Source organism: Danio rerio, chromosome 9, assembly GCF_049306965.1.
Source record: "Danio rerio strain Tuebingen ecotype United States chromosome 9, GRCz12tu, whole genome shotgun sequence".
Taxonomy (NCBI): Eukaryota; Metazoa; Chordata; class Actinopteri; order Cypriniformes; family Danionidae; genus Danio; species Danio rerio.
The window spans coordinates 44,592,426-44,606,408 of record NC_133184.1 but is presented as its reverse complement, the minus strand read 5'-3'; the positions used below and the strand labels follow the sequence as shown (position 1 = coordinate 44,606,408).

The window sequence follows — 13,983 nt, the reverse complement described above, 5'->3', positions numbered from 1 at the left end:
TTTTTATTAAGACTATTATGTATTTTTATGGATTTTTTTATAATTAAGTACTTGACAACATTTCAAATTTTCTCATTGCAACATTTTGGATAGATTAAACCTGAGGTTGGTTAGCGTAATTTTGTTGATTTATTAAACTAATCCAACATTTATTTGATAATTTTTCAGGTAAAGAAAAATACAATACAAATTATTTGGTTTACAACATATTTGTTGCTGAAGGCTTTAATTTAAATGACTAAATTATCTTCTTAGATATATATTTAAATTTACATTGTGTAGCAAACAAACGTGTAATAGACAAACGCAGTGACTTGAAAATGATCCAGAGTTGTTCTTATAGTAACCTCAAATTTCAGATACTTGTCTGTTTTACCTGTAATCATTTGCAAACTACCTGTGTGATGTTTTAATTCAGCTTTTAAATGTTACTATCTTGTAGTTAGTCATTTTAAATAGATTGTATCATGTTTGGAGATCAACACACAATAATGTGATGGTGAATATATCAAAATAAATTGACTTAATATAGAGGCATTTATGCAAACTATTTGATTTTAGTTTCAGTGTTAAGTTTCACTGTTATACCCTATGTCAACTATCAAAAGAAACATGAAGGTCTTATGGAGCAGATTTAAAAGTCTTATGTTCATTTGTAAGCTGTAAACAGCAAAAATCACTTTATTCTGTTCTGCCAGTGGTTTTAATAATAAAAGCAAAACATGACTTTTATCATGACTTTGTAGTTAAGTTACTTAGGAGTTTTATTCAGCCTTATCTTACACCTCACAGTTGCTGTTCACACATTTCTAACATATTCAATTGGGTGCTTGACCTGACACTCAACAGCTTTGCTGTGCAGTTCTCACAAATGACAGGCTTCTGATGGCCAGGTGCGGATGGGGGCTGGGGGTGCAAGTGATTAGTCAGTTCAGTTCTTTTATTAGCCCTCTTAGTTTGTCAAGAAACAGCCAGTATTGCTATTATATTTATATTCAATTCAGTGGGCATTAAAAAAAATCTGTCTGTAATGTGAAATTCCTAACTTGATTTTTTTTTATAGGGTGCCTTCTATCATGTCAACGCAAGCTCCAACATTTACACAGCCGCTTCAGAGCGTTGTGGCACTTGAGGGTAGTGCTGCAACGTTCGAGGCTCAAGTTAGTGGTAAGGACAGAAGAAAACAATTACAAATGCATACATTGATTTGGCTTTGTTTAGCCCTGTAAAAGATCTGCTTTGGCATTTATGAATAACTACTTGAACATTGATGATTTAGGGGCATATAAGAGCAAGCATTCAGCAATAAAACACGCACCTAAAATTTGGTTTTCCCACAGGTAATCCAGTTCCAGAGGTGAGCTGGTTTCGTGATGGCCAGGTTCTTACTGCTGCCGCTCTGCCCGGCGCTCAGATCTCGTTCAGCGATGGCCGCGCTGTTCTGATGATCCCCGCCGTGACAGCCGCACACAGTGGAAGATTTTCTGTCAGAGCCACCAATGGTGCTGGACAAGCCACTAGCACTGCTGAACTGCTGGCTACAGGTAAGCAGCCGTTTAATAAAGTAAATCTGTGTACTTTTCTGCCAGTTTCTATCATGCAAACGCTATTTCTTTGCTTGCCTCACAGCGGAAACTGCTCCACCAAACTTCATTCAGAGACTTCAGAGTGTAACTGTTACACAAGGGAGCCAAGTGAGATTGGATGTTCGAGTTACAGGAATCCCTACACCTGTGGTGAAGTTCTACAGAGAGGGAGCCGAGATTCAGAGCTCCGCTGACTTTCAGATTGTTCAAGATGGAGACCTTTACAGTTTGTTGATTGCTGAGGCCTTTCCAGAGGATTCTGGAACCTATTCTGTCAGTGCTTCTAACAGCAGCGGACGCACTACCTCTAACGCTGAACTTCTGGTTCAAGGTTTGATTTGGTTTCACCCAAATTTCACTTGTCATTTTATAATAAAGTTCATAATATAAACATATTCAATTTCTATATGTTTATTGTTACTTTCTTTTCATTTCAGGTGAGGAAGTTGCAGTGCCTGCAAAGAAGACTAAGACTTTTGTTTCAACTTCTGAAATTTCACAGACTCGCCAGGCTAGGGTTGAAAAGGTAGTCAACATCCACACACAATTACACTTGAAACTGACAGCCAAAGACCATGGTTACTTAGTTTAATGTGTTCTTCACAGAGAGTGGAGGCCTCCTTTGAGTCCACAACCTCAATGGAAATGCTGATAGAGGATGGTGATTTGGCTCATAAGGCACCACCTCGTGTGCCTCCAAAGCCAACCTCCAAGTCCCCAACTCCACCAATAGGAGTGTCAAAGGTCGCAGCTCCACGCCATCAGTCACCCTCTCCTGTGAGGCCTGTTAAAGCTCCTGCTCACACACCTCACAGGTGAAGTATATTTTTCATTGTGAATACAATTTATTAGTTGATACCTTAAGCTACCAAGACTTGCACGAGTGCACATTTTGCAAATAAGAAAAAGTATTGATAATGGAGAGTAATATCTTTCTTATTGAAAGTATAAGTACAAAGAGGATGTATTGAACCTCTTTTCCAAGGATCCGGTGTTTATACTAACTTTAAAAACTATAAACTTTAAAAACTATACTGTTTGTATTTTTTTATGTAGGATTGTCCCCATTTAATTTTCTATTGTTTATATTTAGGCCTGCTTCCCCTTCAAGACTGTCTGTGTCTCCTATCAGACCAGTGAAGTCTCCAGTGGCTACATACAAACAAGCAGCCCAGGGTGCAGAAGTTCCTCCTCCATGGAAGCAGGAGGGTTATGTTGGAGAGTCCAGCTATACCAGCATGACTACTGAAAGCTCTTATGTCCAGTCCTCCTCTACATTTGTTCACAAGGAACAGCAGTGGGAAGGTCATTTGCAGCAACAACCCAACGGAGTCAAAGAAGTAGGTCTATTTTTGCTACTATGACCTCTAGTGGGTAGAAAGTTGCATTTTGTCTTTGTGATAATTTTCCAACAAATAATAATTACTTGCATTTTAAAGTTAATGAATAATCAAATATAGTAATTTCAGATCAAATTATATGTTTTCTACTGAAAAAAGAGCCTTACTGAAAGGAGACCACATACACACATATACAGTTGACATCAGAATTATTAGCCCCCCAGAATTATTAGCGCCCCTGTTTATTTTTTCCCCAATTTCTGTTTTACGGAGAGCAGATTTTTTCAACACATTTCTAAACATAATAGTTTAATTACTCATTTCTAATAACTGATTTATTTTATCTTTGCCATGATTACAGTAAATAATATTTTACTAGATATTTTTCAAGACACTTCTATACAGCTTAAAGTGACATTTAAAGGCTTAACTATGTTCGTTAGGTTAACTAGGCAGTTTAGGGTAATTAGGTAAGGTTTTGTATAACAATGTTTTTTTCTGTAGACAGTTGAATTAAATATAGCTTAAAGGGTCCAATAATTTTGACCTTAAAATGGTTTAAAAAGTGTTTTTTATTCTAGTCAAAATAAAACAAATAAGACTTTCTCCAGAAGAAAAAATATTATCAGACATACTGTAAAAATTTCCTTGCTTTCCTTATTTAAAAAAGAAAAGAAAATTCAAAGAGGGGCTAATAATTTTGACCTCAACTGTACATTGCGTTTTTGCTACCTAACGTGCAAAGGAAAGCATATTATACGCAACGAGGGCAGGAATGTTTGTTTTTACACTTGTTTTCACACATTTGTCTGTTTAAATGGATTTATTTGTAATTTTGTGTAACTATCTTTCCATTTTATAGTTTTAGTTGTTTGTATGCATGCAAATATTTTACTCATATGGATAGATTTATGATTGCTGCACAACCACTTTGACATTTTTTTTAAATCAGAAAGTTCCAAATGAAGACTTTTTCTGTTTTTTTCAAGTTAGAGATTATTTCAATAAAAACATAAGAGATTCAGAAGACATAAAAACAACTGTAGTGCAGGTATTTATAGATACAAAAAGAAGATAAATAAGAAACTAGTATCAAGAATTTATTCCTGTCTGACATTAACTCAACAATGTATGTAAAACTGAAATGGGAAAAGAAAGCCAATATAATTATAACAAAAGAGGGGTGTTTAACTGTTTGGGAAAAACAGATGTATGTAAAAAAAAATAAAGAAGTAAATAAAAAGGTGCATTAATTCACGCCCTCTCATGGCAGGTACGCACAATGCATACAGACATATGGCTGCAGGCACCACTGCTCTCATCCTTCCAACAGAGTTTGTTGTAATACATTGTAAAAGCCTGTCCTGCTTATTCAAATTTGTAATTAACAGTGAAAACAGTTATTATAGGCTTCTCTGAATCTGTGAATATTTCACCTTAATTTTATTTAGGCTAGATTATTATTTTATTTAACAAACCAACATAATCTCACTGCAACTCGTGTTTTGGTGCTGAAGCATATAGCGGACTTGTTTTGAAGCACTTCACCTCAAAGTTTATTCGTTATTCATTTTTATCTAGTAGTTCACTGACCAAAGAATACTAAATTAAAATTAAGATACAAATTATATCCAATGAAATTAATTCATTTCAAAAAGATATTTTTTCCAAGCAAAATATACAGATTATATTTTTGTTTGTGCCCGTTCAACTGTGCGACAAAGATTTGGAAAATAAGCATTTAATTAATGCTTCACTGCTTCACAGCTGCTGGCAGCATGTTCAGGCGAAGTGTTTAATAGCAACATTGGCAGGAAAATATTCATTTAGATTTCAAAGAAACTTCTTAATATTAAAAAGAAATCATAAGTTGATCCTATCAATGTCATAACAGGTGCCTTTAAATAATGTAGCCTATTTGTCTTTTTAATAATTAATGAAGGAATTAAAATGCTTAGTTTTATTGTTTATTTTTATTTATAAGTAGCAGAGAATTTACAGCTAATGTATAGATAATTTCTGTCAGTTTGCATCCCATCCCTTTGTCCCCCCTGGCGGCATAGTCGCAAACTGCGTTCATACCTAAAAAGCACATTCTTACTCCTTTAGAGTGGTGACGGTAGAAGGTGTGAGGTAATGACCATATTAAAGTGTCACCTACAGTGTATCTGGAGCATGTTGGTCTTTGACATGTAACTCTTAACAAAATTTTATATAGCAACATTTTATCAACCATAAATCCAAATGTAAATAAGATTGTATTCATTGACTTTTAACTCTATTATTGGATGTCTTTTTTGTTTGTATGTTCTTTTGGAAATGTTTTTTTGAAAAAAATCAAGGCCTATTTGATAAATGGTTTCTCTAAGTTAATTAGGCATAGTTTAAAAAACTGTAGCACAAAATATTTTGTCATAATATGGAGCAACTGAAAAAATATTGCTTTGTTGAGAAGCCAACAGTAGTTACATGTAATTAAGTGTCTGAGCAAAAAGTGATACGAATTTAGTGGGAGTTTTTAAGCTGACTGTGATGGATGTGCACAGATGCCGAGCTCTAGACATAGCTCGTGTCATGTGATGGTCTTATAATAGAATGATAATATAAGAGTCCCTAAAATCAGTCACTGTTTACATGACCAGTTTTACCAGTGTACTAACTAAATATTTTTTTTATTTAATTTTTGGATTCAACTTCACCTGGATAATTTGGATGTTTCTTATGTAAAATGCTATACTTTTATTGCAGATGAATTGATAATTTGCTATAAAAGTATAATGTGTGGTTGCTACAAAATATGCTGATTTATTTATGGGGTCATTGCATTGTTTACAGTGCTTTTATTATTTATTATTATTATTTGACTGCAATCACCCTGAATGAATCCAGATGTAATATCGCCCCCTGCCTTTTGTCTGTTGTTTTTCATGTGATTGTTTCTTTTTGCTATACAGTTTGAGACTGCAGCAATCCCATCTATCACAAAAGAGCAAGTGATGCCGCCAACTATAGTAGCTGTGAGTAAATTATCACTATTTCCTCATTCATTTACTACACATAAAATGTGTTGTTTCAAAGATTTGCAAATTACAGAGTACTCTTTCAGTATTTACTATTTGTAATAGATCTCAGATATCCTGCAAGTAATTTCCTTGCATTTTGAAATTATTTTCTGCTTTGTCCAGGCTTTGAAGAATGTGACTGTCACAGAGGGGGAAACTGTTGCTCTGGAATGCCAGATTTCAGGTTACCCCACTCCAGCCATTATGTGGTTCAGAGAAGATTACAGAATCGAGAACTCCATTGACTTCCAGATCACTTATGAAAAAAGTTATGCCCGCTTGATGATTCGTGAGGCCTTTGCTGAAGATAGTGGCCGCTTCACTTGCACTGCTACAAGTGAGGCTGGAACTATCAGCACCTCCTGCTACCTGCTTGTCAAAGGTAACAAATCATAAAATATGATTTGGCTTTAAACAAAACTATCTCTGCAATTACAGATTAATTTTTTTTACCTATTTTCATCTTCAGTCTCAGAAGAAATTGAAAGTCGTGAAGATTTCTCTAATGTCCCTGAGCACGTTGAAATGTCTGCTCAACAAAGACAGTAAGTTGATCAAATTCTTGGTATTGTAGTATTATAATAATTAATATAGGAATTTGCAATCTTACGTATTGATGTTTAACAAACAGGGGTGCAATTGAAGCCAAAGAGGAGACCATGTCTGAAATAAGTGCTGTCTCTGAACCTGTGGAGGCTGGTGCTGGTGCTGCTCCATTCTTTGTGAAGAAACCCACAGTGCAAAAGCTTGTGGAGGGAGATAGAGTAGTCTTTGATTGCCAGGTCGGAGGTACCCCTAAGCCTCATATTTACTGGAAAAAGAGTGGAATTCCTCTTACTACTGGATACAGGTACGTTTTATATAGTACATATTTTGCACATTTTAAACTCAAGTCAATATTTGACAAACTAATTATCAGAATAAACAGCAAAAATCAGCCCAAGGCACTCTAAAATTTTTCTCATTTTCTTTTCGGCTTAGTCCCTTTATTTATCTGGGGTTGCCACAGCGGAATGAACCGCCAAGCATATGTTTTACGCAGCGGATGCCCTTCTAGCTGCAACCCATCTCTGGGAAACATCCATACACACATTTTACACTCATACACTACGGACAGTTTAGCCTACCCAATACACCTGCAACTGCATGTCTTTGGACTTGAGGGAAACCAAAGCACCCAGAGGAAATCCATGTGAATGCGGGGTTAAACAAGCAAACTCCACACAGAAACGTCAACTGACACAGCCGAGGCTCGAACCAGCAACCTTCTTGCTGTGAAGCGACAGCACTACCTACTGTGCCGCCGCGTTGCCCTATTTGAGAAATAAAAAAGGATTTTTTATATTTTTTTACATTTTTCGAGTGGCTTGGACTGATTTTTGCTGTTTATGCTGATGAATCCCTTACCCTAAGAGCACCAACACATTATTTAAGCTACCCCTTAGCACTTTTTGTATGATTTTAAATTAATTACCATTTATTGGATAGTAAACTAATAATATTATGTGGTAATATTGTGTCTATTTGGTTTACAAAGTTTTCAAACTTTACATTAAGTTTCTTGTAAGAAAATATATTAATATGATTTTGTATGAATCTTGTGTCATCTAGGTACAGAGTAGCCTATAATAAGGACACAGGAGCATGCAAGCTTGAGATCTCCATGACATTTGCTGATGATGCAGGAGAGTACACCGTTTTTGCTAGAAACCCACTTGGAGAATCCTCTGCTTCAGCCATACTGCTTGATGAAGGTTGTATTTTTTTGGTGATCAATGTTTTGAGACATTAGAAGAATAGAAATGTTAATGTATGTATTCTTTTCGAAATGTTTAGAGTCATATGACCAATATGTGAAGAAACAGGAAGATCATTTCAAGACAGAAGTGCCTACTATTGCAGAGGAGCCAAAAGTTGCTGATGTACCTGCTGCTTTTGAAACAGTAACCGAGAAAGACCAATTGCTCATGCAGAGGAGAATGGCTCAACAAACCCAGATGATGCAGTCTTTCATTTCAGAACAGGTATGAAATTCTTTAAGCTGCTCAACCTCCTGTTAAAATGTTAAATTGAAAAGATTTATATGAGCCTTACAATGGCTTTTCTTGAAGGAGTTACAGATGTCTAGCTTGGAGCAGAGATTCATCCAAGAAGTTGAGTTTCACCTACTCAAGATTACCTATCAGGAGCTGGTGACTGAGGATGGGGAACAGCTGGATATGAGTGTTCCTGAACATGATGCTGTTTCTCCTGTCTTTAATACTCCGGTTAAAGGTTACAGACTTAGGGAGGGAATGAGTGCAACATTCCATTGTAGGATGTCAGGAACCCCCCTACCTAAGGTAAGCTTGAATCATGATATATTTACATTTATTAAAATCATCAATACTTGGCCAAACCAATTAGCAAACCTGACCTATCATTATATTATTTGAACAATAGATTGTGTGGTACAAAGATGGCAAGCGCATCATACATGGAGGCCGCTATCAGATGGAGGTTCTGCGGGATGGTAGAGCCAGTCTGCGCCTTCCTACTGTGCTTGCAGAAGATGAGGCTGTCTACACTGCTTTGATCAGTAACATAAAGGGTAATGCTGTCAGCTCTGGAAAGCTGTATGTGGAGTCAGCTGGTGTAGCACAAACACAGCTTTCTCAGCCAGGGGCAGTTCAAAGAATCAGGTAGGTTCTGAAAAATATTAGGTATATTAATATTAGGTTGCAATACTGCCACAGCAAATTTTATTCTGTTGCTCTTCTCAGGTCTACATCACCACGCTCCACAAGTCGTTCTCCTGGCCGTTCTCCTTCTCGTAGGCTTGACGAGACAGATGAGGCGCAGCTAGAAAGACTCTACAAGCCAGTGTTTGTACAGAAGCCCTCATCCGTTAAGTGCTCTGAGGGACAGACAGCAAGATTTGATCTGAAAGTAGTTGGAAGACCCATGCCAGAAACTTACTGGTTCCACAATGGTTAGTGTTCTGCAACTCAGTTTTTTTAGCTGCATTACAATTTTATTGCAATATAGTGGCAACTATATATATTTTTCATTTCAGGACAACAAGTGGTCAATGACTACACTCACAAGATCGTGGTCAAGGAGGATGGAACTCAGTCAATGATTGTGGTTCCTGCCATGCCTCTGGACTCTGGAGAATGGACAGTTGTTGCTCAAAACAGAGCTGGAAAGACAACTGTTTCTATGACTCTCACTGTTGAAGGTATTGTTTAGTTTGAAGAATAATGTTTTGTGTGACAGTCACTTCAGGCAAATGTGATGAAATAATTCTAATTAAATCTTACATTGTTGTAATTTTCAGCCAAGGAAAACTTGGTGAGACCACAGTTTGTTGAGAAGCTACGAAACATCAGCGTTAAAGAGGGTACTTTGGTTGAGCTAGCTGTTAAAGCCATTGGCAATCCTCTTCCTGACATTGTTTGGCTGAAGAATAGTGATATCATCTCCCCACACAAACATCCACATATTAGGTATGTTTTCAGTCATTAAAATAAACAGGTTTATGATAAATATTGCTCCCAGTAATGAAAAACTGAAAAACTGTGTTTTAGCTAACTGAATCTATTTATTTATTAGGATTGAGGGTGGTAAAGGAGAAGCTAATTTCAAGATACCATCAAGTGCAGGTTCTGACAGTGCATGGTATACTGCTACAGCTATCAACAAAGCTGGTAGAGACACCACACGTTGCAGAGTTAATGTTGAGGTGGATGCAGTAAAGCCTCAGCCTGAGAAAAAGCTTGTCATTCCAAAGGGAACCTACAAGGCTAAAGAAATTGCTGCACCAGAATTAGAACCACTACATCTTCGCTATGGTCAGGAACAGTGGGAAGACGGTGACCTCTATGATAAGGAGAAGCAACAGAAGCCACACTTCAAAAAGAAGCTTACATCAGTCAGGCTGAAGCGATTTGGACCTGCACACTTTGAGTGTAGATTGACCCCTATTGGTGACCCGACCATGATTGTTGAGTGGCTGCATGATGGCAAGCCATTGGCAGCTGCTAACAGGCTACGCATGGTCAATGAGTTTGGCTATTGCAGTCTTGATTATGAAGCTGCTTATTCAAGAGATAGTGGTGTCATCACTTGCAGAGCCACCAATAAGTTTGGAGTTGACCAGACCTCTGCTACACTAATTGTTAAAGATGAGAAAAGCCTTGTTGAGGAAACTCAATTGCCAGAGGGAAGGCGAGGGCAAAGAATAGATGAAATAGAGCGTATTGCTCATGAGGGTGGTCCTTCTGGAGTCACTGGAGATGATAACCTTGAGAAGACTAAACCAGAAATTGTGTTACTTCCAGAACCAGTAAGAGTTATGGAGGGGGAGACAGCTAAATTCCGCTGTAGGGTGACTGGATACCCTACTCCGAAAGTCAACTGGTATCTCAATGGACTGCTTATCCGCAAAAGTAAAAGATTTAGGCTTCAATTTGATGGTATTCACTACTTGGAAATTGTAGACACCAAGTCTTATGATTCAGGAGATGTCAAAGTTTCTGCTGAAAACCCTGAAGGGGTTACTGAGCATGTTGTGAAATTTGAGATCCAGCAGAAAGAGGACTTCAGATCAATCCTGCGCCGTGCTCCTGAATTTAAAGCTCCTGCTCCTGCACCATCACAAGAGCATGGTAGAGTTTCATTTGAGGTTGTCAAAGCTGAGAAATCAGCTGACACCTCTAAAGAACCCAAAGAGGTGGTTAAGCTGAAGAAAACTGAGAGAGTGATCCATGAGAAATTAACAGAAGAAACAGAGGAACTAAGAAGCAAATTTAAGCGTAGGACCCAAGAGGGCTACTATGAAGCAATTACTGCTGTGGAGCTGAAGTCCCGTAAGAAGGATGAGTCTTATGAGGGTATGCTAAAGAAGAGAAAAGAAAAACTTCTCCATCACACCAAAGAACTTGGTCCCGAAGCTGAGAAGAAGAAAGAGGAGGAGGCTAAACTCTCTATTTCCAAACCCAAACCAGAGAAAATTGTGCTCTCTCCAAGCATGGAAGCTCCAAAGATCATTGAACGGATCCAGAGCCAGACAGTTGGTCTTGGAGATGAAGTACACTTTCGTTGTAGAGTCACTGGTAAACCAGACCCTGAATGTCAATGGTTTAAGAATGGTATTCTATTGGAGAAGTCAGACCGGGTTTACTGGTATTGGCCAGAGGACCATGTCTGTGAATTAGTAATCAAAAATGTCTTAGCTGAGGATTCTGCTAGTGTAATGGTCAAAGCCATGAACATTGTTGGAGAGACCTCAAGCCATGCTTTCTTGCTGGTTCAAGGTAAAAGCTTTTTCTTACTTGTTGTTTGTATAGTATTTGTGTCCTACATAGATTTCAGTCATTATTTTTTTCTTCTGTTTTTTAGGCAAACAAGTTGTTACATTCACACAACTTTTAGAAGATCAGAGTGCTAAAGAGAAGGACACCATGGTGACTTTTGAGTGTGAGACAAACGAACCATTTGTCAAGGTCAAATGGATGAAGAACAACGCAGAGATTTTCTCTGGTGACAAATACAGAATGCACTCCGACCGAAAGGTGCACTTCCTGTCAGTGCTGATTATTACTATGAATGACGAAGCAGAATACAGTTGTGTGGTTGTTGATGATGACCAAATAAGAACCAGTGCGTCACTCTATGTTGAAGGTTTGTACAACACATACACTACAATGTTGTAACTTCTTGGTTATCTGGTAAAGAGACACATACTTAATTATTTGGTCATTTGATGTTTTAATCAGGTGCACCACTTGAAATAGTAAAGAATCTTGAGAATACAGAAGTACCTGAGACATACTCTGGAGAGTTTGAATGTGTATTGTCCCGCGAGGATGCTGAAGGCACCTGGTATTTTGAGAACAAAGAAATCACCCCTAGCCTCAAATATGTTGTGTCTGCACGTCGTGGTCGTCATAGTCTTTCTGTGAAAGATGTCAAAAAGGAAGACCAAGGAAAGTACACCTTCAAAACAGGAGATCTTAAGACAAGCGCCTCACTGAAGATGAAATGTGAGTATGAGGCAACTGATTACCATGTTTAAAGGTGTTAAGCTCTGGCTTTTCTATCTAAAATTATTTGTTCTATGTCATTCCCACTGATCGCCAGAGAATGTATAACATCATTGGATAATCAACGCAAATAGTTTAATATTACAAGTCATTTTAATCTTATTTGCATGTTTTTCTATCACTCCAGTGCGTCCTGTTACTCTGCTGCAAGGTCTTTCTGACTTGACAATCTGTGAGGGTGATATCGCACAACTTGAGGTGCGATTCTCTCAGGAAAATGTTGAGGGCTCATGGATGAAGAATGGTCAGGCCATCTCTGCTTCCAATAAGATTCACATGGTCATTGACAAAGTTACCCATAAGCTTCTCATTGAGGATGCTACTAAGGATGATGGAGGAATGTACTCATTTGTTGTTCCTGCTCAGGACATTTCTACAAACGGAAAACTGATAGTTCAGAGTAAGCCAGCTTTACATCTATCAATGAATATTCAATGGATTTTTAAAGTTTATTTTGAATTCTTACATTTTTAAAGTACATGCTACATTGTGAGGACAGTGACTGGTTAGTAATCACTTTGTTTCATACACAGCTATTGGCTTCTTGACACCATTAAAAGATGTATCCACTGTGGAAGGGACTAAAGCTGTCCTTGAGGCTAAAATCTCTGCAACTGATATCACTTCAATAAAATGGTTCCAAAATGACAAGCTGGTGACAGCTAGTGATAGAGTCCAGATGGTTGTCAAAGGATCCAAACAGAGACTGGCCATTAATCGAACTTATGCATCAGATGAAGGACAGTATAAACTGATTGCTGGAAAAGTAGACTCAACATGTAAACTTTCTGTCGAGCGTGAGTATCATTTCAAAATACTTGCATTTCCTTAGTTTTGGTTAAATGAATTTTAAAATGGGTGGTAATGATTGTATTGTTAATTATGTTTTATAGCTGTAGCTATCATTAAGCACATGGAAGACTGCGTTTGCACTGAGACCCAGAATGTGACTTTTGAAGTAGAGGTTTCTCATCCTGGCATTGACGCTCTCTGGACTTTCAAGGGTCAAGCTTTAAAGGCAGGCCCAAAATACAAGATCGAGAGCAAAGGTACACACTATAGTCTTACTGTTTTGAATGCCATGAAGGATGAAGAAGGGGAGTACGTGTTTATGGCTGGTGAGAAGGAATCCAGAGCAAGGCTGATTGTATCAGGTAAGCAGGCATTCAAACTTAATTTTAACACCAAAGTACTTTCTGTTTTTCCATGCATAATATGGGAATCATGTCACAGACTGGAGTTTTTATGTTGAATTTTCTTTGCTCCACTAGGCGGTGCTATAAACAGGCCACTTCATGATGTGACAGTAGCCGAATCCCAGACTTCTGTTCTGGAATGTGAAGTTGCTAATCCTACAACAGAAGGCAAATGGCTTAAAGATGGCAACCCTGTTGACTTCAGCGATAATATCCTAAGTGAAAATAATGGTGCTGTCAGACAGCTTGTGATTGTCATCACCAGGCCACAGGATGTTGGAGAGTACACCTACCAGGTGGCAAATTCCAAGACATCTGGCAATCTGAAGGTTGAAGGTAAACTGCTTGGCCTTTGCAAAAAGATTTATCTTCCTCACTTATTAGAGGTGTAGATATTAATTTGTAATTTTGTTTTCAAGCTGTGAAAATCAGGAAGACAATGAAGAACCAAACCGTGACTGAGACCCAGGAGGCAGTATTCAGTATTGAACTCACCCATTCAGATGTAAAAGGATCCCAATGGATCAAGAATGGTGTTGAGATTCATCCAAGTGACAAATTTGATATAACAATCGATGGCATGGTTCACACCTTGAAGATCAAGAACTGCAACACTCAAGATGAATCAGTTTATGGGTTTAAACTTGGAAAACTCTCTGCTAACGCCAGACTGAATGTTGAAAGTATGTTTTAATTTATCTGTCAAATATATA

The 13,983-nt window shown here is 37.8% G+C and overlaps 1 protein-coding gene across 50 annotated transcripts in view; it reads left to right on the top strand.

Annotated features, from left to right (window-relative positions):
* ttn.1 (titin, tandem duplicate 1) overlaps positions 1 to 13,983 on the top strand; it is a 140,941-nt gene that overhangs the window by 1,036 nt on the left and 125,922 nt on the right. For all 50 annotated transcript variants that reach the window (XM_073913141.1, XM_073913139.1, XM_073913125.1 and 47 more), the window contains exons 2-26: positions 1,064 to 1,167; positions 1,341 to 1,544; positions 1,630 to 1,917; positions 2,024 to 2,112; positions 2,193 to 2,401; positions 2,680 to 2,926; positions 5,881 to 5,943; positions 6,112 to 6,370; positions 6,458 to 6,533; positions 6,620 to 6,838; positions 7,600 to 7,742; positions 7,825 to 8,012; positions 8,100 to 8,330; positions 8,431 to 8,669; positions 8,751 to 8,959; positions 9,044 to 9,208; positions 9,308 to 9,476; positions 9,583 to 11,285; positions 11,371 to 11,652; positions 11,748 to 12,014; positions 12,202 to 12,474; positions 12,608 to 12,871; positions 12,968 to 13,228; positions 13,346 to 13,606; positions 13,690 to 13,953. In XM_073913141.1, the coding sequence (XP_073769242.1) occupies positions 1,077 to 1,167; positions 1,341 to 1,544; positions 1,630 to 1,917; positions 2,024 to 2,112; positions 2,193 to 2,401; positions 2,680 to 2,926; positions 5,881 to 5,943; positions 6,112 to 6,370; positions 6,458 to 6,533; positions 6,620 to 6,838; positions 7,600 to 7,742; positions 7,825 to 8,012; positions 8,100 to 8,330; positions 8,431 to 8,669; positions 8,751 to 8,959; positions 9,044 to 9,208; positions 9,308 to 9,476; positions 9,583 to 11,285; positions 11,371 to 11,652; positions 11,748 to 12,014; positions 12,202 to 12,474; positions 12,608 to 12,871; positions 12,968 to 13,228; positions 13,346 to 13,606; positions 13,690 to 13,953 (6,664 nt within the window). In that variant the 5' untranslated portion in view covers positions 1,064 to 1,076. The remainder of the gene's footprint in view (positions 1 to 1,063; positions 1,168 to 1,340; positions 1,545 to 1,629; positions 1,918 to 2,023; positions 2,113 to 2,192; positions 2,402 to 2,679; positions 2,927 to 5,880; positions 5,944 to 6,111; positions 6,371 to 6,457; positions 6,534 to 6,619; positions 6,839 to 7,599; positions 7,743 to 7,824; positions 8,013 to 8,099; positions 8,331 to 8,430; positions 8,670 to 8,750; positions 8,960 to 9,043; positions 9,209 to 9,307; positions 9,477 to 9,582; positions 11,286 to 11,370; positions 11,653 to 11,747; positions 12,015 to 12,201; positions 12,475 to 12,607; positions 12,872 to 12,967; positions 13,229 to 13,345; positions 13,607 to 13,689; positions 13,954 to 13,983) is intronic.